The 26,901-nt window shown below is 36.5% G+C and overlaps 3 protein-coding genes across 4 annotated transcripts in view; 1 reads left to right on the top strand and 2 right to left on the bottom strand.

Annotated features, from left to right (window-relative positions):
• Window positions 1-397, bottom strand: part of SLC38A6 (solute carrier family 38 member 6) — a 74,297-nt gene extending 73,900 nt beyond the window's left edge. The window contains 1 exon segment of the mRNA XM_082617437.1: window positions 192-397. Within this exon segment, the coding sequence (XP_082473563.1) occupies window positions 192-296 (105 nt within the window). The 5' untranslated portion in view covers window positions 297-397.
• Window positions 398-461: 64 nt separating this feature from the next.
• TRMT5 (tRNA methyltransferase 5) lies at window positions 462-15,387 on the top strand. The gene is made up of 5 exons (XM_082617436.1): window positions 462-543; window positions 1,702-2,357; window positions 10,343-10,467; window positions 13,667-14,321; window positions 14,706-15,387. The coding sequence occupies exons 1-5, from the start codon at window positions 539-541 to the stop codon at window positions 14,756-14,758; spliced, it is 1,494 nt and encodes a 497-aa protein (XP_082473562.1). The 5' UTR covers window positions 462-538; the 3' UTR covers window positions 14,759-15,387.
• Window positions 15,388-15,518: 131 nt separating this feature from the next.
• Window positions 15,519-26,901, bottom strand: part of MNAT1 (MNAT1 component of CDK activating kinase) — a 219,807-nt gene continuing 208,424 nt past the window's right edge. The window contains exon 8 of one of the 2 annotated variants that reach the window (XM_082617441.1): window positions 15,519-18,853. In XM_082617441.1, coding sequence (XP_082473567.1) covers window positions 18,841-18,853 — 13 coding nt within the window. In that variant the 3' untranslated portion in view covers window positions 15,519-18,840. Of the gene's footprint in view, window positions 18,854-20,503; window positions 20,965-26,901 lie in introns of those variants that run through there. The other variant, XM_082617439.1, reaches the window with a different exon arrangement.

Below are 26,901 nucleotides of genomic sequence, written 5' to 3'. Positions count from 1 at the left end.
GCTTCTCTTTCTAGGACACCTTAGGCTATCACATTCATGAACTCCGCCAGATCTCCTCGGAATCTCGGCTGCTGCCTTTGGGCCCCAAGCCCTCAGCTTCTCCCCTCACCCCTTGCCATCCCCTTTCTTTTCCGGGTCTTATTTGGCAGGCACTTCAGAGAAGTGCCGGGAAGCGTGTGGAGCGAACTTACGTTGCTAAGCAACGGGCTCAACTCTTCCGCCTCCGCCTCTTCGGGCTGCCTGGCAGAGACAAACCAGCCGGGCTCAGCGTCCACGGTCCCCCAGGGCGCCTCCATGCTGCTCACTGGCCGGCTACCCAATCCATCTACAAGCTACTACCCGAGCCCTCCCGTCGGGTAGTCGCGCCAGAGGCGGAGCTATGGTCCGGGCCCTTCCGGGTTCCCGTACCTCACCAGGGCCGGGAAGAAAGGAGGAATCGACGTGATCTGATGACGCTCGCCCCTCGGCGGCGAACATTGATGGTGTCATCGAGGGCCCGCCCACCCGCCTGCGACCTATTTCCGAGTTGCACCAGAGCATGAGGTGAGGGTCTGGTCTTGGAGCCAGGTGCTGGGCGACGCAGAGAAATGGGATGGTGACGTTGGTGAGGTGGCGGCCGCGGTGCCCTTGATAGTTCGAAGAGGCTGAGGGTCCGGTGGCGGTACGGGTCCGCTTGTGGTTGCTCTCTCCGCCTCGCGCTCTCTGGGCGCGGAAACGTCACGAGATCACCCACCATCTGGTGCGGAGCCTAGGTCTGAGTACGGGGGAGTGAGGAGTGTTTCATCTTTTCAAAAGCTTTCCGATAGAGCCTTTAGCCACATTTTACATGCGGAAAGACGAGACTCACAATAAGTAATTTACCCAAGATCACACATCACACAAACCCAGTTTGAACCCTGACTGTGAACTATGACAGTTGCTTTACAGGGTTCCCGGGCAGGGCCCTTTCTTCTGACAATTACTTCTTCGGTATTCCAGAAGGCAAAATTAATAACTGATACTGCTACTGGGATGTGCATATAACACTTAGCAAAGTTCTCGTCCTCAAAATACTGAAACCTCTAGTTATAGGCAGGACTTGTGGCAGTAAAACATCGAAGACGACGTAGAAATAGATTAAGAGCGCAGGCGCTGGATTTTAATCCTCGCTCAACCACTTACCAGCAACGAGACTTCGGGTCAATTTACCTACTTCTGAGCTTTAGTTTACTTGTATACTGTAATGAGATGAGAATGTGATATCACACACCTCCCAAGATTGACAATGTGCATAAAGCATTTAGTACAACATCTGACCCATTAAGCATCCATAAGAATATCCTTTTAAAAATTGACATTGGTAAAATCATAAATATAGTGACCATTTCATTTAGAGATGATCCTTTAACTTAAACTTCAGCCTTCTAATCCCAAACATGTTCTGTAGAAAAGTGTGGGTGGGGAGGTTTATTGACTATAGGGAGGGTGATGGATCACTAAGCCTAGTCCTGGCAGCAGGTGGATTGAAGTTTCAAATCTTCCAGTCATCCTATCCTAGAAAAGATAGTATACTTCTCACATACCACTAAAAGTTTTAATTATCAGCATTTAGCAGGCTATTTAAAACAGTAGTGAATTTAAATTTTTATCCTCAAGACCTATTGTGAACATGTTGTTAATTTGTAACTTTATCGTATTTCTTTTAATTAATACTTTTTTTAGGATCTTATGGAGGCCATTTGGATTCTCAAGAAGACTTCTCAAAGTGGAAAGCTGTAGAATAACTGAAGCAGAATCATTGATTCCACTAGCTTGGGCATCACTGATACAGAAGCTTAGCAGAACACCTGGTATTTTCTTGTTGGATCAAAGAAAAAGATTCTCAACCATGCCTGAAATAGAAACAAATCAGAGAGACTCTGAATTGTTTTCACCCCCCTCTGATGTTCGAGGAATGACAGAACTTGATAGAACAGCTTTTAAAAAGACAATCACCATCCCGGTGCTTAAAGTGAGGAAAGAAATAGTCAATAAATTGATGCGATCCCTTAAAAGGGCAGCACTGCAGCGCCCAGGCATAAAACGTGTGATTGAAGATCCAGAAGATGAAGAAAGTAGACTAATTATGTTGGATCCCTATAAAATGTTTACTGATGATTCCTTTGAGAAAGGAGAACTCAGTATTTTAAAGCAGCTGAATGTCAATCCACAGATATATAAATATAACTTGGAACTAACTTATGAAAACTTTAAGTCAGAAGAAATCTTGAAAGCTGTGCTTCCTGAAGGTCAAGATGTGACTTCAGGGTTTAGCAGAGTTGGACATATTGCCCACCTGAACCTTCGAGATCATCAACTACCTTACAAGCATTTAATTGGTAGGTGTGTCTTAGTAATATTCACATATTAGAAAGCAATTAGCAAGTTCTAATTTTTGTTAAAAAAAATTTTAATGCCTAATTACAGAAGCAGGACATTTTATCATTTTAACTTTAAGCTGGATCTTAAGCTACATATTCTTTCTTTTGAGGGCCATTTTGGAATACTCTTCCCAGAGTCATAGCAATCTCTAAATATCAATTTAAGCTTTTGTGTACACAATACGTAAGCATAAACTTGAATCACTTGCTTTTGTAGAACTCTTTGGCAGTTTATTATTTTGGTATACAGGACTTATTAGTCCTTCAGGACTATCTTGAATGCTAGGTTTCATGAGTGTTTCATAGTCAGAAGGGCAAGACACTGTTTAGTCATGCTTTCATTGATTCAGTTAACTGAGCCTCTTCTGTATGTCAGGCATCATACATTTTTAGTGCTCCTAGCCTTTTAGAAACACTGCTGTGTATCTCTTACCTCTGTAGCCCAAAGTTGAAGCGTGGGTCTTTTATGCTTTGGGATAAGAAAGAAATAGAAGACTAATCAAAATCGCACTTGTTCTTATATAAATATTTAATGTCCATGCATTCTCCAGATTAATTTTTTTTAATGTAGAGTAATTGTCAGAACTTCTGAGAATTATTTTCAGCTTTAAAATGTAGTGCTCAGTGTTTTGCATGGGTAGGATTTCAGAGCTATGCTATTATGCATTTCCTTTGTTTTTATTGATGAAAGGAGCTGATAATGCATAGTGGTAACATAATAAATACTTAAGCAGATCCTTATAATTATGACCAGGTGCAAATGTCAAGTATAGGCTTTCCTATGAGTCATTGCCTATCCTAACTCAACACTCCTTTTAGCACTCTTATTTTATAAACTCTCTTTCATAAAGGGGCACTCATAGATTAAAAATGAAACATTTTCATACAGTGGTAATTCTAAAGCTATTACTATAGACCTTCAGAATATGTTTTTTAATTTCATTCCTCTTTCAAACTAACTACTGTACCTTAAAAACTGAGTTCTGATACCTGAAGCAGAACAAGATAAAAACAATGATTGACAAGAGTTTATTGACATTATCATATTCAAAATCAGGTATTTAACTATCAGAGAGAAATTGGACAAATTCTGGTTGTATTTAAGCATACTTGTATTATGGAGTACTTTATAATAACTTACAGATCAAGTTATCTTTCCTTATACGAGGAGATAGTGTACAGATTCCTTTTTTTTTTTTGTTACGCGGGCCTCTCACTGTTGTGGCCTCTCCCCTTGTGGAGCACAGGCTCCGGACGCACAGACTCAGCGGCCATGGCTCACGGACCCAGCCGCTCCGCGGCATGTGGGATCTTCCCGGACCGGGGCACGAACTCGTGTCCCCTGCATCGGCAGGCGGACTCTCAACCACTGCGCCACCAGGGAAGCCCAGATTCCTTTTTTTTTTTTAATTTAATTTTATTTATTTTTTTATACAGCAGGGTCTTATTAGTCATCCATTTTATACACATCAGTGTATACATGTCAATCCCAATCTCCCAATTCATCCCACCACCACCACCACCCCCAGCCGCTTTCCCCCCTTGGTGTCCATATGTTTGTTCTCTACATCTGTGTTTCACTTTCTGCCCTGCAAACCGGTTCATCTGTACCATTTTTCTAGGTTCCGCATATATGCATTAATATACAATATTTGTTTTCCTCTTTCTGACTTACTTCACTCTGTATGACAGTCTCTAGGTCCACCCACGTCTCTACAAATGACCCAATTTCACTCCTTTTTATGGCTGAGTAATACTCCATTGTATATATGTACCACATCTTCTTTATCCATTTGTCTGTCGATGGGCATATAGGTTGCTTCCATGACCTGGCTATTGTAAATAGTGCTGCAATGAACATTGGGGTGCATGTGTCTTTTTGAATTATGGTTTTCTCAGGGTATATGCCCAGTAGTGGGATTGCTGGGTCATATGGTAATTCTATTTTTAGTTTTATAAGAAACCTCCATACTGTTCTCTATAGTGGCTGCATCAATTGACATTCCCACCAACAGTGCAAGAGCGTTCACTTTTCTCCACACCCTCTCCAGCATTTGTTGTTTGTAGATTTTCTGATGATGCCCATTCTAACTGGTGTGAGGTGATACCTCATTGTACTTTTGATTTGCATTTCTCTAATAATTAGTGATACTGAGCAGCTTTTCATGTGCTTCATGGCCATCTGTATGTCTTCTTTGGAGAAATGTCTATTTAGGTCTTCTGCCCATTTTTGGATTGGGTTGTTTTTTTTTTTAATATTGAGCTGCATGAGCTGCTTATATATTTTGGAGATTAATCCTTCTTTGTCCGTTGATTCATTTGCAAATATTTTCTCCCATTCTGAGGGTTGTTTTTTCATCTTGTTTATGGTTTCCTTTGCTGTGCAAAAGCTTTTAAGTTTAATTAGGTCCCATTTGTTTATTTCTGTTTTTATTTCCATTACTCTAAGAGGTGGATCGAAAAAGATCTTGCTGTGATTTATGTGAAAGTGTTCTTCCTATGTTTTCCTCTAAGAGTTTTATAGTGTCTGGTCTTACATTTAGGTCTCGAATCCATTTTGAGTTTATTTTTGTGTATGGTGTTAGGGAGTGTTCTAATTTCAATCTTCTACATGTAGCTGTCCAGTTTTCCCAGCACCACTTATTGAAGAGACTGTCTTTTCTCCATTGTATATCCTTGCCTCCTTTGTCATAGATTAGTTGACCATAGGTACGTGGGTTTATCTCTGGGCTTTCTATCCTGTTCCATTGATCTATATTTTGTTTTTGTGCCAGTACCATATTGTCTTGATTACTGTAGTGTTGTAGTATGGTCTGAAGTCAGGGAGTCTGATTCCTCCAGCTCCTCTTTTTTCCCTCAAGACTGCTTTGGCTATTTGGGGTCTTTTGTGTCTCCATACAAATTTTAAGATTTTTTGTTCTAGTTCTGTAGAAAATGCCATTGGTAATTTGATACGGATTGCACTGAACCTGTAGATTGCTTTGGGTAGTAGAGTCATTTTCACAATGTTGATTCTTCCAATCCAAGAACATGGTACATCTCTCCATCTATTTGTATCATCTTTAATTTCTTTCATCAGTGTCTTATAATTTTCTGCATACAGGTCTTTTGTCTCCTTAGGTAGGTTTATTCCTAGATATTTTATTCTTTTTGTTGCAATGGTAAATGGGAGTGTTTCCTTAATTTCTCTTTCAGATTTTTTATCATTAGTATATAGGAATGCAAGAGATTTCTGTGCATTAATTTTGTATCCTGCAACTTTACCAAATTCATTGATTAGCTCTAGTAGTTCTCTGGTGGCATCTTTAGGATTCTCTATGTATAGTATCATGTCATCTGCAAACAGTGAGTTTTACTTCTTCTTTTCCAATTTGTGTTTCTTTTTCTCCTCTGATTACTGTGGCTAGGACTTCCAAAACTATGTTGAATAATAGTGGTGAGAGTGAACATCCTTGTCTTGTTCCTGATCTTAGAGGAAATGCTTTCAGTTTTTCACCGTTGAGAATGATGTTTGCTGTGGGTTTGTCGTATATGGCCTTTATTATATTGAGGTAGGTTCCCTCTATGCCCACTTTCTGAAGAGTTTTTATCATAAATGGGTGTTGAATTTTGTCAAAAGCTTTTTCTGCATCTATTGAGATGATCATGTGGTTTTTATTCTTCAATTTGTTAATATGGTGTATCACATTGATTGATTTGCATATATTGAAGAATCTTTGCAGCCCTTGGATAAATCTCACTTGATCATGGTGTATGATCCTTTTAATGTGTTGTTGGATTCTATTTGCTAGTATTTTGTTGAGGATTTTTGCATCTATATTCATCAGTGATATTGGTCTGTAATTTTCTTTTTTTGTAGTATCTTTGGTTTTGGTATCAGGGTGATGGTGGCGTCATAGAATGAGTTTCGGAGTATTCCTTCCTCTGCAGTTTTTGGAAGAGTTTGAGAAGGATGGGTGTTAGCTCTTCTCTAAATATTCGATAGAATTCACCTGTGAAGCCATCTGGTCCTGGACTTTTGTTTGTTGGAAGATGTTTAATCACAGTTTCAATTTCATTACTTGTGGTTGGTCTGTTAATACTTTCTATTTCTTCCTGGTTCAGTCTTGGAAGGTTATACCTTTCTAAGAATTTGTCCATTTCTTCCAGGTTGTCCATTTTATTGGCATAGAGTTGCTGGTAGTAATCTCTTAGGGTGCTTTGTGTTTCTGCAGTGTCTGTTTTAACTTCTCCTTTTTCATTTCTAATTTTATTGATTTGAGTCCTCTCCCTCTGTTTCTTGATGAGTTTGGCTAATGGTTTATCAATTTTGTTTATCTTCTCAAAGAACCAGCTTTAAGTCTTATCGATCTTTGCTTTTGTTTTGTTTCTATTTCATTTATTTCTGCTCTGATCTTTGTGATTTCTTTCCTTCTGCTAACTTTGGGTTTTGTTTGTTCTTCTTTCTCTAGTTCCTTTAGGTGTAAGGTTAGATTCTTTGAGATTTTTCTTGTTTCTTGAGGTAGGCTTGTATAGCTATAAAGTTCTTAGAACTGCTTTTGCTGCATCCCATAGGTTTTGGATCGTCATGTCTTCATTGTCATTTGTCTGTAGTTATTTTTTGATTTCCTCTTTGATTTCTTCAGTGATCTCCTGGTTATTTAGTATGTATTGTTTAGCCTCCATGTGTTTGTATTTTTTACGTTTTTTTCCCTTTAATTCATTTCTAATCTCATAGCATTGCGGCCAGAAAAGATACTTGATATGATTTCAGTTTTCTTAAATTTACTAAGGCTTGATTTGTGACCCAAGATGTGATCTGTCCTGGAGAATGTTCCGTGCACACTTGAGAAGAAAGTGTAATGTGCTGTTTTTGGATGGAATGTCCTATAAATATCAATTAAATCTGCGTGGTCTATTGTGTCATTAAAGCTTGTGTTTCCTTATTAATTTTCTGTTCGGAAGATCTGTCCACTGGTGTAAGTGAGGTGTTAAAGCCTCCCACTATTATTGTGTTACTGTCGATTTCCTCTTTTATAGCTGTTAGCAGTTGCCTTATGTATTGAGGTGCTCCTGTGTTGGGTGCATATATATTTATAATTGTTATATCTTCTTCTTGGATTGACCCCTTGATCATTATGTAGTGTCCTTCCTTGTCTCTTGTAACATTCTTTATTTTAAAGTCTATTTTATCTGATATGAGTATTGCTACTCCAGCTTTCTTCTGATTTCCATTTGCATGGAATATCTTTTACCATCCCCTCCCTTTCAGTCTGTATGTGTCCCTAGGTCTGAAGTGGGTCTCTTGTAGACAGCATATACATGGGTCTTGTTTTTGTATCCATTTAATGAGCCTGTGTCTTTTGTTTGGAGCATTTAATCCACTCACGTTTAAGGTAATTATCGATATGTATGTTCCTATGACCATTTTCTTAATTGTTTTGGGTTTTTGTAGGTCCTTTTCTTCTCTTGTGTTTCCCACTTAGAGAAGTTCCTTTAGCATTTTTTGTAGAGCTGGTTTGGTGGTGCTGAATTCTCTTAGCTTTTGCTTGTCTTTAAAGCTTTTGATTTCTCTGTCGAATCTGAATGAGATCCTTGCCAGGTAGAGTAATCTTGGTTGTAGGTTCTTCCCCTTCGTCACTTTAAGTATATCATGCCACTCCCTTCTGGCTTGTAGAGTTTCTGCTGAGAAATCAGCTGTTAACCGTATAGGAGTTCCCTTGTATGTTATTTGTGATTTTTCTCTTGCTGCTTTCAATAATCTTTCTTTGTCTTTAATTTTTGCCATTTTGATTACTTTGTGTCTTGGTGTGTTTCTCCTTGGGTTTATCCTGTATGGGACTCTCTGCAGTTCCTGGATTTGGGTGGCTATTTACTTTCCCATGTTAGGGAAGTTTTCGACTATAATCTCTTCAAATATTTTCTCGGGTCCTTTCTCTCTCTCTTCTCCTTCTGGGACCCCTATAATGCAAATGTTTTGTTTAAATTTGTCCCAGAGGGCTCTTAAACTGTCTTAATTCTTTTTTCTTTATTCTGTTCTGCAGCAGTGAATTCCACCATTCTGTCTTCCAGGTGACTTATCCGTTCTTCTGCCTCATTTATTCTGCTATTGATTCCTTCTAGTGTAGTTTTCATTTCCATTATTGTTTTGTTCATCTGTTTGTTTGTTCTTTAATTCTTCTAGGTCTTTGTTAAACATGTCTTGCATCTTCTCGATCTTTGCCTCTATTCTTTTTCCGAGGTCCTGGATCATCTTCACTAGCATTATTCTGACTTCTTTTTCTTGAAGGCTGCCTATCTCCACTTCATTTAGTTGTTTTTCTGGGGTTTTATCTTGTTCCTTCATCTGGTACATAGCCCTCTGCCTTTTCATCTCGTCTTTCTGTGAATGTGGTTTTTGTTCCACAGGCTTCAGGATTGTAGTTCTTCTTGCTTCTGCTGTCTGCCCTCTGGTGGATGAGGCTATCTAAGAGGCTTGTGCAAGTTTCCTGATGAGAGGGACTCATGGTGGGTAGAGCTGACTGTTGCTCTGGTGGGCAGAGCTCAGTAAAACTTTAATCCACTTGACTGCTGATGGGTTGGGCTGGTTTCCCTCCCTGTTGTCTGTTTGGCCTGAGGTGACCCAACACTGGAGCCTACCCGGGCTCTTTGGTGGGGCTAATGGCGGACTCTGGGAGGGCTCACACCAAGGAGTATTTCCGAGAACTTCTGCTGCCAGTGTCCTTGTCCCCACTGTGAGCCATAGCCCTCCCACCCACCTCTGCAGGAGACCCTCCAACACTAGCTGGTAGGTCTGGTTCAGTCTCCTATGGGGTCACTGCTCCTTCCCCTGGGTCCTGATGCACACACTACTTTGTGTGTGCCCTCCAAGAGTGGAGTCTCTCTTTCCCCCAGTCCTGTCGAAGTCCTGCAATGAAATCCCACTAGCCTTCAGAGTCTGATTCTCTAGGAATTCCTCCTCCCGTTGCCAGACCCCTAGGTTTGGAAGCCTGCCGTGGGGCTCAGAACCTTTACTCCAGTGGGTAGACTTCTGTGGTATAAGTGTTCTCTAGTTTGTGAGTCACCCACCCAGCAGTTAGGGGATTTGATTTCATTTTGATTGCACCCCTCCTACCATCTCATTGTGGCTTCTCCTTTGTCTTTGGATGTGGGGTATCATTTTTGGTGAGTTCTAGTGTCTTTTTGTCGATGACTGTCCAGCAGTTATTTGTGATTCCAGTGTTCTCACAAGAGGGAGTGACAGCACATCCTTCTACTCCGCCATCTTGGACCAGTCAGTGTATAGATTCTTATAATAAAGTGCTGACAAAAATGTAGACTTTGATTATAGGGCATCAGTATACCATTGCTGGTGTACTTTATCCTTGTACCTTTTTCTGCTCTGGTAAATATTTGACATAAAGAACAATTTAAGTAAATGAACATTTTATTTAGATAAAACTCTAAAGAATCTATGTTTCTTTTATTTGAAAACATTATTTTGCTGGTATGTGTTTCCAAAGTGCAAGTATCTGTTTCAGATACACAATCAAGCAAACATTTGGTTTGAGGCCAATGAGGACAGGCTGGTGTTTTCTGGGACCATTTGTTCCCAAAGTCCTTACATCTCTTCTTTCTGTTTTTTAACCAATTCCCTATGGTCTGTTTGCTTACTGCTGTATTGATACATTTGAGAAGACTAAGTAAAAGACATGGAAAAATATTAGGTAGAACAGAACTCCTCAAAAAAATTTTTTTATAAATGTACCCACACATTTTTTGTGTGTGTTTGCATTGGGGGCTGTCAGACATTAACTTTAGTAATCTGTTGAATTTTTAGAATTGCATGCCTCTTTATACACACTAGATGCAGGTTTTGTCTATAAACCAAAAGAAAATATAGTTCACATCAATTTCATACCTGCAGTTTTACCTTTTATTTTGCAACCAAACAGCAATATTTATTATGAATTCTCTGCCTTTAGGCCAAGTTATGATTGACAAAAATCCAGGAATCACCTCAGCGGTAAATAAAATTAATAACATTGATAATACCTACCGAAATTTCCAAATGGAAGTGCTATCTGGAGAGGAGAATATGATGACCAAGGTATGGAGTATTTTATTGTCTCCTAATATAGTGTATATCAAGATTAATGTTTGAAATCAGAATAGATAACAAAGATTAAGAATATATAATACCCAGTATTGATGAATATGTGAGAATGTGAGCATTTACATAAACTATTGATGGGAGTGCAAATTTGATACAGTCAGGAAGAGTATATGGTAATATATTGCAGTTTTGAATAGATACATCCTTTGACCTAGCATTCCATTTATAGGAAGTTATCTCAAGGATATAATTGGACAAAACTGTAATGATGTACGTACTAGGTTCTGCATCATTTTTTTTTTTTTCCTCTTTTGGTTGCGCCGTGTGGCATGTGGGATCTTAGTTCCCTGACCAGGAATCAAACTCCCACCCCCTGCAGTGGAAGCACAGAGTCTTAACCACTGGACCACCAGGGAAGTCCCTGCATCATTTCTTTTTTTTTTTTTTTTTTTTGTGCAGTACGCGGGCTTCTCACTACTGTGGCCTCTCCTGTTGTGGAGCATAGGCTCCGGACGCGCAGGCTCAGCGGCCATGGCTCACGGGCCCAGCCGCTCCACGGCATGTGGGATCTTCCCGGACCGGGGCACGAACCCGTGTCCCCCGCATTGGCAGGTGGACTCTCAACCACTGCGCCACCAGGGAAGCCCCCATCATTTTTATAATAATAAATAAAACAAACAAAGAAATGGAAACAACCTAAATGTCATCAGTAGATAATTGATTACATTTTGGTATAACAATACAATGGAATACTCCATCGTTAAAGATTATTTACATTTAGCTCCATACTTAAAATAAATTGTCCACTGACACATTAAGTGACAAAAAATAAATTGTAGAACAGTATATATAACATAGTTCCATTTTAACTATGATAATTTTAAGTATGTAAATATGCATACACACCAGAACATTAACAGTGAGCGTATTTTTATTTGGTATAGTTACTGGTGACCTTTGTTATCATCTTTATATTTTTCTACTGAGCACATATTTCTTTTATAAGAAAAACAAAACAAATCTATTTCAAAGAAAAAATAATTTAAAATATGTAGGAACAGATTCCTGGTATAAACCACTTTCTTATCTTCCACCCCCAAAATCCTCTGGAGTGTTGGATATAATAAACCTTTTTTAAGCCCCTTAGATAATTACATGTTAACATTATGTGAAATTTTGTACCCAAGCTAAGAAATAGGTTAAACTCTCTCCATAATTTTAATAACAAAAGCCACTCTTAAAATGTTAGTCATATCTTTTAAACAGGACTTTATAAAACTCAGGAGAGAACTTATGCAAAATAATTTAAAGATTCTGGGTCAATATTTCTCCAGAATTTAATAGTGTCAGAATATTAAAATACCTACTTACTTACTTACTACTTAATACACACTTACTTTTACGTCCTGAGCTAAATGCTTTAAATATAACAAATCCTAAGAGACCCACAAGATAATGGTTGTTGTTATTCATATTCTCTTTATGCAGATGAAATAACTAGGAATGACTGAGCAGAGTGTTTGGAGCAAGGCTTCTGACTCGAGTCCATGCATAGTCTTTCCCTGTACACCAAACCTCCACTGCCTACTACTTGTGTATAATGTATGAGGTCTGTTACGGCAAGAAAGATTTGAATATGAATCCTTTGGTAATAACAGTGCTTATCTCAGCTGACATGAAGACCTACTAAACTTTAGGCATACCCTGATTGAACATTGTGCATGTTCTTTTCTTGGTACTGACCCTTAGGGTAACAGATAGTATCATTCTTCTCAGAAAGAACATCTAAAAGTTCTGAGAACTTCTGTAATTTTATAAATGCCTTGTGATTGATTTCCTAAGTCAACTAAAGCTTGTTCTTAAGGACATACTTTATACCTAATATTTATACTGTCAAATAAATGTAAAAATTCAGTATAATTTCTTTGCTTCAAACAGAATCACATTTAAGTTTAACGTTAGGAGCTCATGCAGCATTTCAGTATGTGTGTATATTGTGAGGTAAAAAGATTCCTAATGTGAATCTGCTGAAAGTCATGCTTTACTAAGGGAGTGAGAAATCAAAGAGCATGATAAAACCAGAGGGAAACTTAGAATCTAATTTTTTAAGCTAGAACTGTGATTCACACTAAAGAGTTTAAAAGGGGAGTACAAAGGAGATTTTGGAAAAAGCATCCTGACATATTTAAGCGTTCCAAGTTATATACCTAGAAAGACTTTTAGTTGGCAGAATCATAAAGAAACATTTCCAATACTGGAACCTTAATAATATGGCCAGAGCATCTGATGTGGTCAGGAAGAAAAAAATATGTACAAATTTGGAATTAAGGTCCATGAAGAGAGAATACAGAAGATATCTCTATCAGATTTATAGAACTTAGGAACTTTCTGGCCTTTGATTCTTCATCTGTTAAAATAAGGGGCTTAAGATGATGGGTGAGGTCACATTCTACAACTGTAATTTTAGTTTTGTTTTCTATTTTCTATCATGTTTATGATAATCCCCAAAGAAATGCCGCAAAGTCTTAATTTTGTTCAAGACTTTGCTTCACTGTATGTATTTAGTTTATCCATGAAAACTCAGATTTGGGAAAGGAGAAAATAGGGGAATAATTTGTTCTATACACTGGCTCTATTTATAGACATGAAACCTGAAAAGTCCAAGTAACTGTTTGAAAACATAGCAAAATACCTCCAAATTCAATGACACATGACACATCTATCATGACTCCCCCTGACAAACAAAACTAAGGAGGGAAGCTTGTTTGCTGTGTGGAAGTGCTGTCTGCAACTTAGCTACCCACCATGAAGATATGTGTAGTGTGTTGTTTCAAAGTGTAGGTTTTATTTCTATCAGGTGACAGGAGAGAGTATAATTAAGCCAGTCAATTGGCCTATCTGAAAAATTCCTAGTGTGATTGGAGAACCACTTTATAGCCCTTTAGGATGAGATGGAGAGCCATTTGGCTTTGAAGAGATAACTTTTCTCATGAAAACGTCTAATGCAAGATATTAAGTGGCCTCAAGTATAGCGTAAACACCAGAATTCTAATTAAAATGCCTTTAAATGCACTGTTTTGCTCTTAATAATACTAAATTTAAATGTGTGTATGTCTGTGAGTGCATCCATCCAATATCAGTGACTAGAACTTAAGACTAAGCAGTTTAACCAAAAGCATAATACCTTTTTCAGGTTCGAGAAAACAACTACACTTATGAATTTGATTTTTCAAAAGTCTATTGGAATCCTCGTCTCTCCACAGAACACAGCCGTATCACAGACCTTCTCAAACCTGGGGATGTCCTATTTGATGTTTTTGCTGGGGTTGGGCCCTTTGCCATTCCAGTAGCAAAGAAAAACTGCACTGTATTTGCTAATGATCTCAATCCTGAATCCCATAAATGGTTACTACACAATTGTAAATTAAATAAAGTGGACCAAAAGGTGAAAGTCTTTAACTTGGATGGGAAAGACTTCCTCCAAGGACCAGTCAGAGAAGAATTAATGCAGCAGCTGGGACCACTGTCAAAAGAAAGAAAACACTCTGTGCACATTGTCATGAACTTACCAGCAAAGGCTATTGAGTTTCTCAGTGCTTTCAAATCACTCTTAGATGGACAGCCATGCGACAGTGAGCTTTTTCCCATTGTGCACTGTTACAGCTTTTCCAAAGATGCTAATCCTGCTAAGGATGTTCAGCAACGAGCTGGAACTGTGTTAGGCATCTCCTTGGAGGCATGCAGTTCAGTTCACCTAGTAAGAAATGTGGCCCCTAACAAGGAAATGTTATGCATCACTTTTCGGATTCCTGCTGCTATACTTTACAAGAACCAGACCCTAAATGGAGGTGAGCAATTTCTGGGAAATTAAATGTAATCTGTAATACTTTTCATATAACTTTCTGGGGCTACATATATATTTTATATTATTTTTTAAACTTGGAAATAGGTTAAACTAATTCTAGATAGATATTAGATATTAGATATTTCAGTTCAAGACACTTTGCCATTCAATTGTGACTACTTTCTCACAATTTTACAAATTTTAGTATGATTTACTGTTCAGTCTAGTAGTCTACTTCATTAAAATAATAAATCCACAGGAATGTTACTATTTCATGTGTAAGTTAATTAGATTAAAAATCTTTAAAATGCCTGTATTATTTGCTTTTTAAAAGTATTTTCAAATGTTAAGTATCTTACCTAATATAGGTTTTCTGGATTTGTTACAGACAATCATGAAGATCCACCTACTAAACGCCAGAGGACAGATAAAGACTTTTAGGAAGAAAAAACACAAATTGCTTCAATCACTTAATTGGAAATATTTTCTCCAGCTCCCCACTAGACCTTTATGTAGTGAAATATCATTTGTATGATTTCTAATATTTTAGCATTCAGTTACTTTAGTATTGAACCCTTATATTTTGCCCTAGCTGTCTTATAAATTGGGGATTATCAAATTAAAATTTAAGTCTACTAAATACATTTTTATGTTATAATTTTATCATCAAATATATCTAATATTTTATTAGATAAATATGTTTAAATATTGTCTTTCTCTTGGGAAAATCGTTTTTGAAGGTAGGATAATTGCATGCTAACTAGGAAAGAACTAATCATTTTACAGTTATCCTTAGTTGAAGAGTGTAGCTAAGTTTTATAGAAGTACTCCTACACTATTACTATAAAAGTACTAACAAATGAGATTATTTAGATTAGAGATAGGCAGACTATGTCCAGCAGGCCAAATCTGGTCCACCACGTGTTGCTGTATGGCAAGTGACCTGAGAATGGTTCTTACATTTTTAAATGGTTGAAAAAGAATCAAAAGAATAATATTTTGTGACATGAAAATTATATGAAATTTGAATTTCAGTGTCCATAAATAAAGTTTTATTAGAACACACCATACTCATTTGTTTACATACTGGCTATGGCTGCCCTCATGGTATAACAGCAGAGTTGAGTAGTTGCAACACAGATGGGATATGATTCTCATCACTTCATACTGCTGCTCAGCACACTACAAACCACAGTGACACTGTTATAAGTCAACAACATTTTGAGTGCCATGTGTATTGCCAAGCTATAACATTTTATTTTACTGTTACCAGTATGTATCCCTCATTCCAAAATAAGAAAAGTGGCCATTCATGTTGTTGTGCTTTTAAGGCACAGTAGAGTGAATTTTTTTGACATTGAATTAGATGACAAAGCATCCATACCTGAGCTAAAGTACAGTATACTTTGACATTTCTCAAAGAAGTACTCATCACAGTATTTCCAACTCACAGGCAAGCAACTGTCAGAAAATTAGATATTTAAACTGGAAATTCATGGCAGAATTTCTTCACAAAATGAAAGTGAGGCTACAACCAAAGTAAGTCTCCAAGTGACTCTTTTGTTAAGCCAAACAAGGAAAACCATTTACTGTCGGTGAGTAATTGTGTTTGAAAGCAGCAGTCTAAGAAATGTGTCTGGAGAAAGCAAACTCGTCTAGGACTGTTGGCCTTTTGGCAAGGACAGTTGCTCAGAGTTGAGAACATTGGGAGCACCATCAATAGTCAAAAAGGTAATGTGTCCAAGTAGTTCTTTACTCTTGATGAGTTGATAGACATTACTAATACTGCTCAGTTCTTGTTTATTTGAGGCGTCAATTCTGACTTTGAAGTTACTGAAGAATTAGCCTCTATGAATACTCTGCACGGAACAACTACTGGTGAATACTTTCAAAGAAACTGAGAAAACTAATTCTGTAAAACCTGAAGTAGAATCTGATGTGTTATAACTGATGATGGTTAAAAAGAAAAGTGTCAGGTAGAAAAAGCTCTAGTTGGAAAAATTTACAAAGCTTATGAAAACGCACAGTGTTTAAAACCTATAGTTATTCACTATGTTATTCACCAGCAAGTACATTGCAGCAAATATTTGAATCTATCATGTGTTAGTGAACCAGTAATGTCAATGATAAACTTCATTTGCTTTCATGGACTTTAACCATCCTCAAAGTTCTTGAATTTTGTCAGAAATTGAAGCTGAATTTCTTCAGCTTAACCTAAGTTTTATTTGCTTAGCAATTGTAAGGTATGACTGCAATTTTTTGGGTTCATGGACAAGACTGAAATTTTTCTTAAGAAGAACCAATCTTAAACACTTCTAAAACACTGAGTGTCTTTGGAAATTAGTTTTTGCTAAAGACTTGATAATATTTCTCAAAGATATCAACCTACAATTAAAAGGCAAACATAACTTTAATGTGAAACATACTGCAGTAGTCTGAAATGACTACAAACTGTACATTTCTCATGCTATCAAAAATTAAAACAAGAAACAAGATTTTCATTCTCATAAATTAGCAGTGGATATATTTTCTGAGTTCAGCATTCTTGGAACCTTGGTGCAAATGCAAAGGAAATTTCCATATTTCAAAATCCATTTAACTGCAATTGAACTTCCATCTGATCTTCAATTGGAAGTGATTAATGTGTTATTGTAATGACATGCTAAAAGGCAAATACCAAGAGATTAAGAATCTCATAGTTTTACAGATGCCTTCCGAGTGATGTATATGTTCAGTTAAAATCACATGTTCTAGAATTTGGCAGTATCTGTCTGAAAAGACTTTTTTAAAGATGAAATGTGTAAAATCTCATTACATATAACCATCAACATGTGATCAATTAAAATTCATTTTGATGATAGGAACACTTAGAACCCCAATCAAAGGAAAGGTAATTCTCCAAAAAGCCCTACAAACAATGTACTCAGTTATATTTTGAAGTCCGTTAATTTAAAAAATTGTGCCAATTTATTGTATCTCTTGTATCTACATAATGGCCTCAGTTTTGTCTCTTGGCCCACAGAGCCTAAAATATTTACTCTCTGGTCCTACAGAAAAAGTTTGAGGACCCCTAATCTAAGTCATTAATTACAAACTCAAATGCCTTCAGAAGCTAGGTAATATAAATAGATGACGGCAATAAATGGTAAGAAGTATAGGGAAGTAATGAATTGAAGCCTTTATCCCTTATCGAAAGACACTTAAAATGGTTTTGGAGTTCAACCCAACCTATCCTACGCAAAACCTTGAGGGCTAATTCAGCCAGGGATTGCTAGTTTGGGACTTCTAATTTTCTTCCTCTCCCTCCCCTCCAAGTGTATGTAGGTCAAGGGTCAGCAAACTTTCTGTAAAGGGTCATTTAATATTTTAGGCTTTCTAAGCTATAAGGTCTCTGCTGCCTCAACTCTGCCATAGTAGTCCAAAAGCAGCCATAGACAATACATAAACACATACATATTCAAAAAAAAAAAAACTATGAACACTGAAATTTTAATTTCATATGCTTTTCACATGTTAAAAAGTATATTATTCCTTTGGCTTTTTCCAACCTTAAAAATATACGGACACCAACCTTAACTCATGGAGCATACAAAAAAAGGAAGCCCCTGGATTTGGCCAGGGGTCTACAGTTTGCCTTCTCCCGATCTACGTGAAGGTAATTAATTTGCAAGTAGGCATAAGAACTTTTTTCCTAGTACTGTATTGATACATCCATGTGCTAGGCTATAAATATTAAGTGTGGGTGCAAATGATCTTATTCATATGTAAAGTGGTAAGATCCATTTAGTCACCCCTTAATTAGAAAAAATATGCAATATATAATTGTAAAGAAAACAGAATTCCTTAAATGCTTCTATTAACACACTTTAACCTCTCCTTTTTCCCTCAGAGTGGATAAGTGAACATGTGATTATTTCATTATTTAAATTTGGCTCACCCTAAACTTTGTGATGTGATACCTAGTAACTGAACTCTTGGTTAATCCACTAGAAAATGGCAGCTAGAACACTCATTAGATAGAATTTTTAAATTTTGTTAACTTTTTGACAAGTTTTCTGCCACCTTAATTAGATTTTGAAATGATTATTCCAAACCACCTGCTGACAGCCTAAAAGTAACTTCTAAGAGAAGCTTAAATCAAATATTTATTGAAAGAAAATGCTTCCTAATTACCATGTAAATGTATTCAATCCATTAATATCTGCTTAAAAGGGAGTGCAGTTAGCAGTCAAATCCTGTTCTACATAATGAATTCCTCAGGACTTCTCTCAAGGATATCAACACCGTTATTTAGTTGATGTCACTTATGTCCCATATAAGAACTAGATACCTGATCCGTAAAATTTCCTGGAAGTCTTAAGAAGTTTGACTACTCAGATTTGGTTTTGCACAGCTGTTGTTTATAAGTTTGACAGTTATCTCTAGAACATGGACTCTGCAGTTTAACCACTTGGGTTCAAATCCAAACTCTTCTCCTTTTAAGATGTATTGACCTTTGGTAGGTTGCTGAACCTCTCCATGCCTTAGCATCTCCACCTGTTAAAATGGGGAAATAATATTAGCACTGTTACAAGGATTAGACAATTCATAAAGCATGAAGTACAGTGCTTGGCATATAGGTTAATGCTCAGTAGTTGTTTCTGTGCTACTGTTATAAAATATTAAAAGACTTATTAAATTCATGTAGATGAAAAGACTTGTACAGCCTTTTGTCTCTGAGAGAGGAAATCACTGGGAGGATTGGGGATAATTTCATCAATGTAGAATATTTGTTATCTAGTGAATTGTTGCCATTAGGTTATCTTTCACCATTCCCTTTGATCTAATAGGGTCAGTTAACTTCTAAATCCAGCCTATTGAACAAAGTATGGCCATAGTAAGGGCAAAATAATTACAAACATATCTAGGTGGTGGAATTTAACTGATTTGCCAAATCAGGTGCAGGCAATTTCCACAATAATAAGGTAGGCTCAAAAAAAAGTTTTGAAAGCCTTTGAAATGTTTTGTTAATAATTAGTTCCTTCCATTTAAATACATCATACAAGGTACTGAGAATAAATAATAGTGTTTCTTTTTTAAAGACTGGATACCTTACTTTGGCAGCTGAGTACAGAAAATCCCTAACCACAAGTCCAACATTCTCACTATTCTTTGAACAGATTTATGTATTGTAGTTAAAATGCTAGTCCTCTATTGGGGAAAACTAATAGATATGAGAAATAGGATGCAGACTAGTAGAGTTATAGATAGAATTAGACTTGGATAAAAAACTTTTGTTCTAATTTTGGCTTTTTACTAACTTGTGTATATGATCTTGGCCTACTCAATTATTCAATGCCTTGGTTTTCTCAATTATCAAAGATAGTTAGAAGTGTTATAAAGATGAAGATGTACTCCTGAAATTAATACCTACTTAGTCAAACAAGATGGAGCTGTTACATATGGATATTCCACCCTAATATAACCCACAAATCTTGTTTCACATAACTTTCCACTCTAACTGTTGTAATGGAGATTTAATAGAAAATCCTTTAATTTCCTTGAGAAACAATGTCCCATACCCAGTTGCCTAGGTAACAGACTCATACAAGGTTGAGATGCTACAAATATATATCCTATCCACATCCAAACTCTTTAAGCAACATTCTGGGTATACTAAAAGCCTTTGAAGTTTCAACAGAAACTACCAGAGTGTGCAATTTACTCATAGGGAAATTTCATTTAAAATATATTCATTCCAGTCTCCAACGTTTCATCATAAAATGAGCTCACATTGAGGTGAAAGGTGCCTTTTAAGTATTAAATTTTATTAACTTACTTCTTTGAATTTGTCATTAAAGCAGGTCAGTACTCTGCTCTGGTTTAGCCTAAGTGAGGCTCACAGCTGGGAACTATATAACACATTGATCAAGGTTCGTCTCACTTTCCACTGCTCAAAACAGGCACTGAGTCCTTAATGTTGAGAGAGTGACATTATCACAGGTCAAGTTTTACTTGCCACAACCTGTTGGTAGGAGGAAATATATCCACTTGTCTGGACTAGTATTAAGAAGACATTGGGGAAAAAATGGAACATTTTATGAGAAGAAATAACAGACTTGGATATTAACACTAAATGTCGTATTCAAAATGGCATTTTTAATGTGTGTTCAAGTAAAACACTGTAATAAGAGAAAAACCACAAAACAGTATAAAGTCTAGCTTTATTTTTTAAAAGATTTTACAAGTCTGTCAACCTCAAACATACACAGGTGAATTATTCATAGCTTCCACTAGATGAGGCTTACAGCTTCAATCCCTCTCAGAAAAATATAAGTAAAAAATAAATCTTTTTCACAAATATTTATCCACTATATTACTCAGCTTAGTTCTGGAATTTGCCCTCTATAAATACTTTAACACAGCTGCTAGTGGAAATACTGTTGCCGTAAAGCTGCAAGTGGCTATAATTTTACAAGTCTGCTTTACGTTTGCTAGCTCCCTGGTTCGGCTCCAGGGTCCAAATCTTATAGAGGAGAAATAAAGGTTAACTGGGCTGCCAGAAAAGCCCACTGAATGCATCCTGTAGTGCTCTGTGACAAGCCAGAGAAGAAGTATAGCCTCCAGCAAGGTCCTGTGGAGAGGCAGCTCTGACATGGTTTAAATACCTAAAACAAAACAAAAAGTGTACCATTGATATAGAAAGCACATATAAATTGGTAAGACTTTAAAAAGCAATAGTAAAACTATTCAAATGTTAAAGAAGAATTCTAAGGCTGAAATGTTCAGACTTTATAAATGCATTATTTCCTTTTAAAAGGAAACATACCAACTCTAAACTATAAAGCGAATTACATTAAGATCTAAAAACAGCTCTGAAGGAGGTTTCAAAAATAATACTTGTTTTTAAAATGCTCCCTATTCCCAATTTTCAGAACTAATTTATTTTGCTGGCTCTTGTTCGGGTACCTAACTGCCGCTCTCCTTCCTGGCATACTCTTAATAAATAAATGCACATCATAATACTATTGTATTACTAAATTTTACATAAATATGTTCTGAAGAAAATACATAAACAAGTGATAATGGGGAGAGAACATACTAGTTACTTCAAAATTACTTCAATATTACAAAAATATATTGTCTCCCTCCTTACAGGAAAGGAAACCTTAGAAAATTACATCCAAGCAATCTCTAAAACTGAGCCTGGGTTCAAAAGAATGTCCCAATTAGTAAATACAGAAGAGTCTTTTGAGTCAATCTTAAAAGACTGTAACAGACACTATTATTCTTCAATTACACACATGTTACTTAGCAATTAAAACTTTCTACCTTGATAAAGGTACACAAACAGCCCTAAAAAATGGGATAATCCTGGCCAAAGAGGGACAACTTCTTAGCATGACTACCAGCACTGTCAGAAAACAAGTATTTCCAGCTTTGCTTTAATGCCTAGTTTAAGAAACCACATTGTTTCTTCAGGCCTCAGGAAGTAAAGGAGCTTCATCCACCTAAGAATTACAGGTATAGCAAATGAATAAATCAGGTACCAGAACATTTTAATAACTTGGAAACTTTTCTATTCATTCATTCAGACTTCCTGTGTGTCAAAGTCTTGATGCATGAGCAACTTATTATTTCTAACATAATAAGTCTGTTTTTCATTTGTATCCATGTTTAATAAGCTTGTGTGATTAAAAAATATATGGCAATACAAGAGGCCAAATAGAAAAAGTGGTCAGAGTAAGACACAGCATAAGCTCCTGCAATTGGCTATAATTTATTCACACTGCCACAAATCAAGGTGTTAATTCTTTGCTTCTCTGCCAAGGGTGAAAGGGGAAAGTGAAAGGAGAAAGGAAATGAATATTTATTGAGCAACAATCTCCAAACTTTTTGATAGTATATTTATAGCAGTAAAAATATTTGAGCGTGCAGCTCCAAAACTTGTATACTTGTTCATAAGTTACATAAATTATTTATATATTATATACTATTATATAGTATATACACATAATATATTAATATTGTAAGTATATTATAAAATATATATAATATATAATTTGAAACATTTAAAGGATGAAACTAAAATGTTTAAATAAAAGTTCTAATATTTTCTCCCTACATCCCATCTTACATATCCTGGTGGGATGCATCTCACTTTGGAGACTACTGTTTTTAAACAGTTGTTGTCAAACTCTTAATACAACCTTGGGTGTCACAGGATTTAAATAGGGATTCACCAAACCTAACACATGGCCACAAAGGTATCTGCTTATTACCTCCCAGGATAAAATAAAATGTCCACTGTTAAGACTATGATGCATGAGAAATGAGGTAAGTGTTAAATCACCTCAGAAAGTCTAAAAATTAATCTGGAACAGCATAAAATCAATTCTCTTCATTGAGAATTCAGTAACTATCACACAAATAAATGAGTAATATTTTTATAGGTATCTTGAAAATGAAAATGTTCCATTCCTGACACAAGTTTCCAGCTAAGTTTTATCCACACCCCAGATAGTGTTGTATCACCCTTTTCTCTTTCCTCAGACCCTCAAAAGCACAGTCTTAGCTCCAATGGCTCTTTACTCATGGCAAAATTCAAGTACCACAGTAGAATGTGTCAACCTTACAAAGCCAACTATCATAAATGAGAACTGGTTTTCATAACTGAATACAAACCACTGTGCAACTAGCTGTTTTAATTCATCACATTTTGGTATAACTTGCTTCTGGGAAAGTTGAGTCATACCATCTCTGGCTTGGCAATTCAAGCATAAACTTGCAGTGTACATACAGCTTTTTATATGTTATCCTGAGAAACCTGAAACAGCTGCACTGCTGGCAGGAAAACACAGGACCACCAGTAAAATATCCAAAACAGTTGCATCTTTTAATTTATGACTGTGCACTGTTTCCATAAAGAGTATATAAAACAGTTCAACTTTTTATAGGTAAAATGTAATAAACAGTCATACTTATTGATGTCATAAATGTGTTTTTAAAAGTTTATTTAAAATGATTAGTGTTTGAAGACAGTATTTCTTGAATACAGTCATAATCTAGAGCAATGAGCAAATATTTTAAAATTTGAGTTATTAATGCTAATTTGTAGATTCTCACTGCCAACATCAAGTCCATTAAAATTTCTTTGCGTAGCATTGAAAAAAATGCATTTCCCTTCTAGCAATCACTTACATTAAACATATTTGTAAGTATGATTCTTTAAAGACCTGCTTATTTACATTACTGTTTTTGATCTCTAGGGCTGCACAAAACAGTTATTATTAAATATTTCAACCTATTTTCACCATGGCAATCTACATTAATTTCAATTTTAAAAAATAAAACAGGTCATTCTTGTTATTCAACTGTGGGCTTTTATTTTCTAAGTATCTTAACATTCTTAAACCCTTTAATTATTGTGGTATACCAAAGTATTTTGAAGGATCTGCAACACTGAAACCACACAATGAGAATTTAGTGTTTTGCCTACTTTTTCACATTAATCCACATCTGTGTTGATTTAATTCTTTCACGACCATTACAAGTACATCACTGAATAGGATTCCTGGGGTTTCTGGCAGAGGTCAGTATCATTTCATGTACACCTTTATACAACAGAATAAGGAAGAAGTCTTAGCCAAATTTATTTCCAAAAGTCAAGCTCAGTTGGATTTTGGAGCCTGGAGGTAATTGCTCTGACTCTTTAGCCAATCCCAGGACAGTATTTCTGTTTTTCATGGGTTTATTTTAAATACCTGTAAATCTTACAAGCAGAAACCAGGAAGGAAAAAAAAGAGCTTTGCTTATTTTGGTACCTATACCTTATTTTTACTCAAAGCAGACTAAACTCAAAGATTTAAAAATCATACCTTTGATTATTTTCTTAAATAAGGCTAAAAAAAGAGTATGTTTTCAAAAGCATGTCTAAGATAATTCCTGTACAAAGGGCATCTTATGCCCTAATTTATACTACGTCTAAAGGTGCCTTCCTTTGCCATTACCCATCAAAATCTCTTTCAAGCAGACTTTGGAGAAGGAGGAGGAAAAGGAGGGAATGGATCCTGAGAGGGGAGTAAAGGATTAAGCATAAGAAAACCACACTTGAAAGCCTGTTCCTGAACTTTGATTTCCTACACTGTCATTTTCTTCTGTTACATTTAGCAGCTTTTGCTCCCAAAGAAGGTGGTATAATTTACACTTAGCTTCAGAAAGACTCCATTTTCTCAGTTCTTTAACATAAGAGAGTTCCTCTGAAATTAGTCTTTTACTATTTCCCTTCCTTTAAAAGCCCTATATTGACCATATGGCTGCAGTTTTGGACTCAGCTCATTTTAGTGCTGTGTAACAATTCTTTGAGTTCTCAGCTAGGGGCAGAGGGCAGGGGTTGTCACTCAGAACCAAGAGGCAGCACTCTTCCCCTCCAGTCATAACCTCCTCATGAAAACCCTTGAAATGCTTTTGGCTCCAGAGAATCAAAGAATCTCAGAATTTAAACTGAAATGAAAACGTGAAGTTCATATTAGTTTCCTCCACCTCAAATTACCAGGCCCTATGGAGAGTTTAAAAATAAAAAAAAAGTCCAACTTTTTAACTCCATTGAGTTATAAACTTGGACTGGTTCAAACTAAGAAAGGGAATGAACTCTAGAGACTAAGACTTTCTTTTTACAAGGTGGCCCACTTTTTAAAGTCTGCATTTAAAGCCATCATGCGTTGAAAAGACCAGTTCCAAGTAGTTCTGCCTCCCAGCCTGCAAAATTCAAACCTAAGTACCATTAAGAGAGATCAGCTAACACATCTCAGCTGTCAAGACCAAGAGCTCTTATAAGAAATTCAGCCAAAGCTATAAAAGATTTACCTTAACAACCTGAAGTCTGTCTCAAGATTTAAAAACAATCAGAGCAATGATGTGCTCAGACAATTATCACTAAAATGCAGAAGCATTCTAAAAAACTGAGGTTAGTGCTCAGGTGTCCTAATCCAATCACAGTGTCAGAATAACAGATAAACTGTCTACATAGAGAAATTGATAACCATATATTCTAACATAAATGAGGAAAAGCGCTACAAGTCAGAATTACTGTCCATAATTCTGAGGGCAGTTTGGTCATAAAAATACATGGCTTCATGAACTCCAACCAAAAATATAACAAATTACACAAACGGTCATGATGCTACTCTTCACTTTATTATCTAGCCAGCAACTTGAATAAACTACTTATAAAAGCTGATTTCAGACTTACACTAACATAATTGGTAATCAAATGACCAATTATTCCAGACATTTAGACCATCTGAACAACAAAGCTCAGATTTGGAAATTAAAAGCCACATTGTGCCAAAGTAAGAGATAATTACAGATTGCTCAGATAAGTCTTTCTGAATTATAACTGAAGCAAACTGTACAATTTATTACTATCAAAGAACACACCAGGAATTTTAGGTCAAGATAGCTATTACTGAAAGTTAATGTAACTACATAGTGAAAGGAATACTTTCTTGATTTGAGTGTGAATTACTGAACACATAGACGACATAGCCCATTCTGGTTTGTCTAATGTAATGTTTTACTATGAATTCCATGCTAGTAACAGATGTAAGCCGGATGTTTCATCACATCTTTATAAAGGAAGAATGAGTAATTTTTCCCCAAGTGTGGGACAGGTAAAATGCAAAAATTCATATGTATGCAGCTCATTCATTTTTCAAAAAATAAAAAAAAAATTACTCAGTATCTACTATTTGCCAGGTATTGAAGCTACTCTCAGAATAAAACAGACAGAAAAGACTCCAGGCTCTCATGGAACTTGTAATTCAGTAGGGGGGAAAAAAATAGATGTTAATAAATATCATGAAAGAGAAAGTCAGGGCTCTATGGGTGTGGATAAAAAGGGAAACCAACATGAGCAAGTTTAGAAAAGGCCTTCCTAAGGAAATGACAGTTAAGCTTAGATCCAAAGGATGAGGAAGAGTTAGCAAGGCAAGAGGAGTACAGCAATGGTCTAGCAAAGGGAAGGACTTAGGTAAAGCAGTAAGGAGCCACAGCGCATACTGAGAATACAGGGAAAAAGGTCACTCCAGCTCAGGATGAGGCTAGTGATACAGGCAGAAAGTATCCAAAAGAAGGCCTTATAGGAATGTTAAGAAATTTTATTCAAAGGGCAATGGGAAGCAACTAAAAATTTGTCAGGAACCTGGTAATTTAAATAGGCTAGTTTGGCTGCACAGTGGATTAGAGAAGCAGAAGTTGATTATAGAGACACTCCGTATGAGAATGTTTTTATAGAGACACTCCGTATGAGAATGTTTCTCATTCCAGGCTTGAGACAATGGTTCCTGGACTAGGGTGGTGGCAGTGGAAATAAAGTACTAGTTCAAGAGATATTTAAGGACTAACTGAATATGGGGGAAGGGGAGGGAAGGAGGAAGTATTGTCAAGCTCAACTTCCAGCTACCTAGTCAGGTATAACAGAAAAGATGCCCTCACAGAGACAATGGAAAACTGGAGGAGGAGAAGCAAATTGGGGTGGGACAAGAGAAAAGGGAAAGATCATGAGTTTAATTTTGGACTTGAGTCTGAAGCGCTTATATAAGAAA

The sequence above is a fragment of the Mesoplodon mirus genome (assembly GCF_964341445.2).
Source record: "Mesoplodon mirus genome assembly, chromosome: 4".
NCBI lineage: Eukaryota > Metazoa > Chordata > Mammalia > Artiodactyla > Ziphiidae > Mesoplodon > Mesoplodon mirus.
Note: the sequence above shows the minus strand (reverse complement) of the source record. Positions and strands in the feature narration are given on the sequence as shown.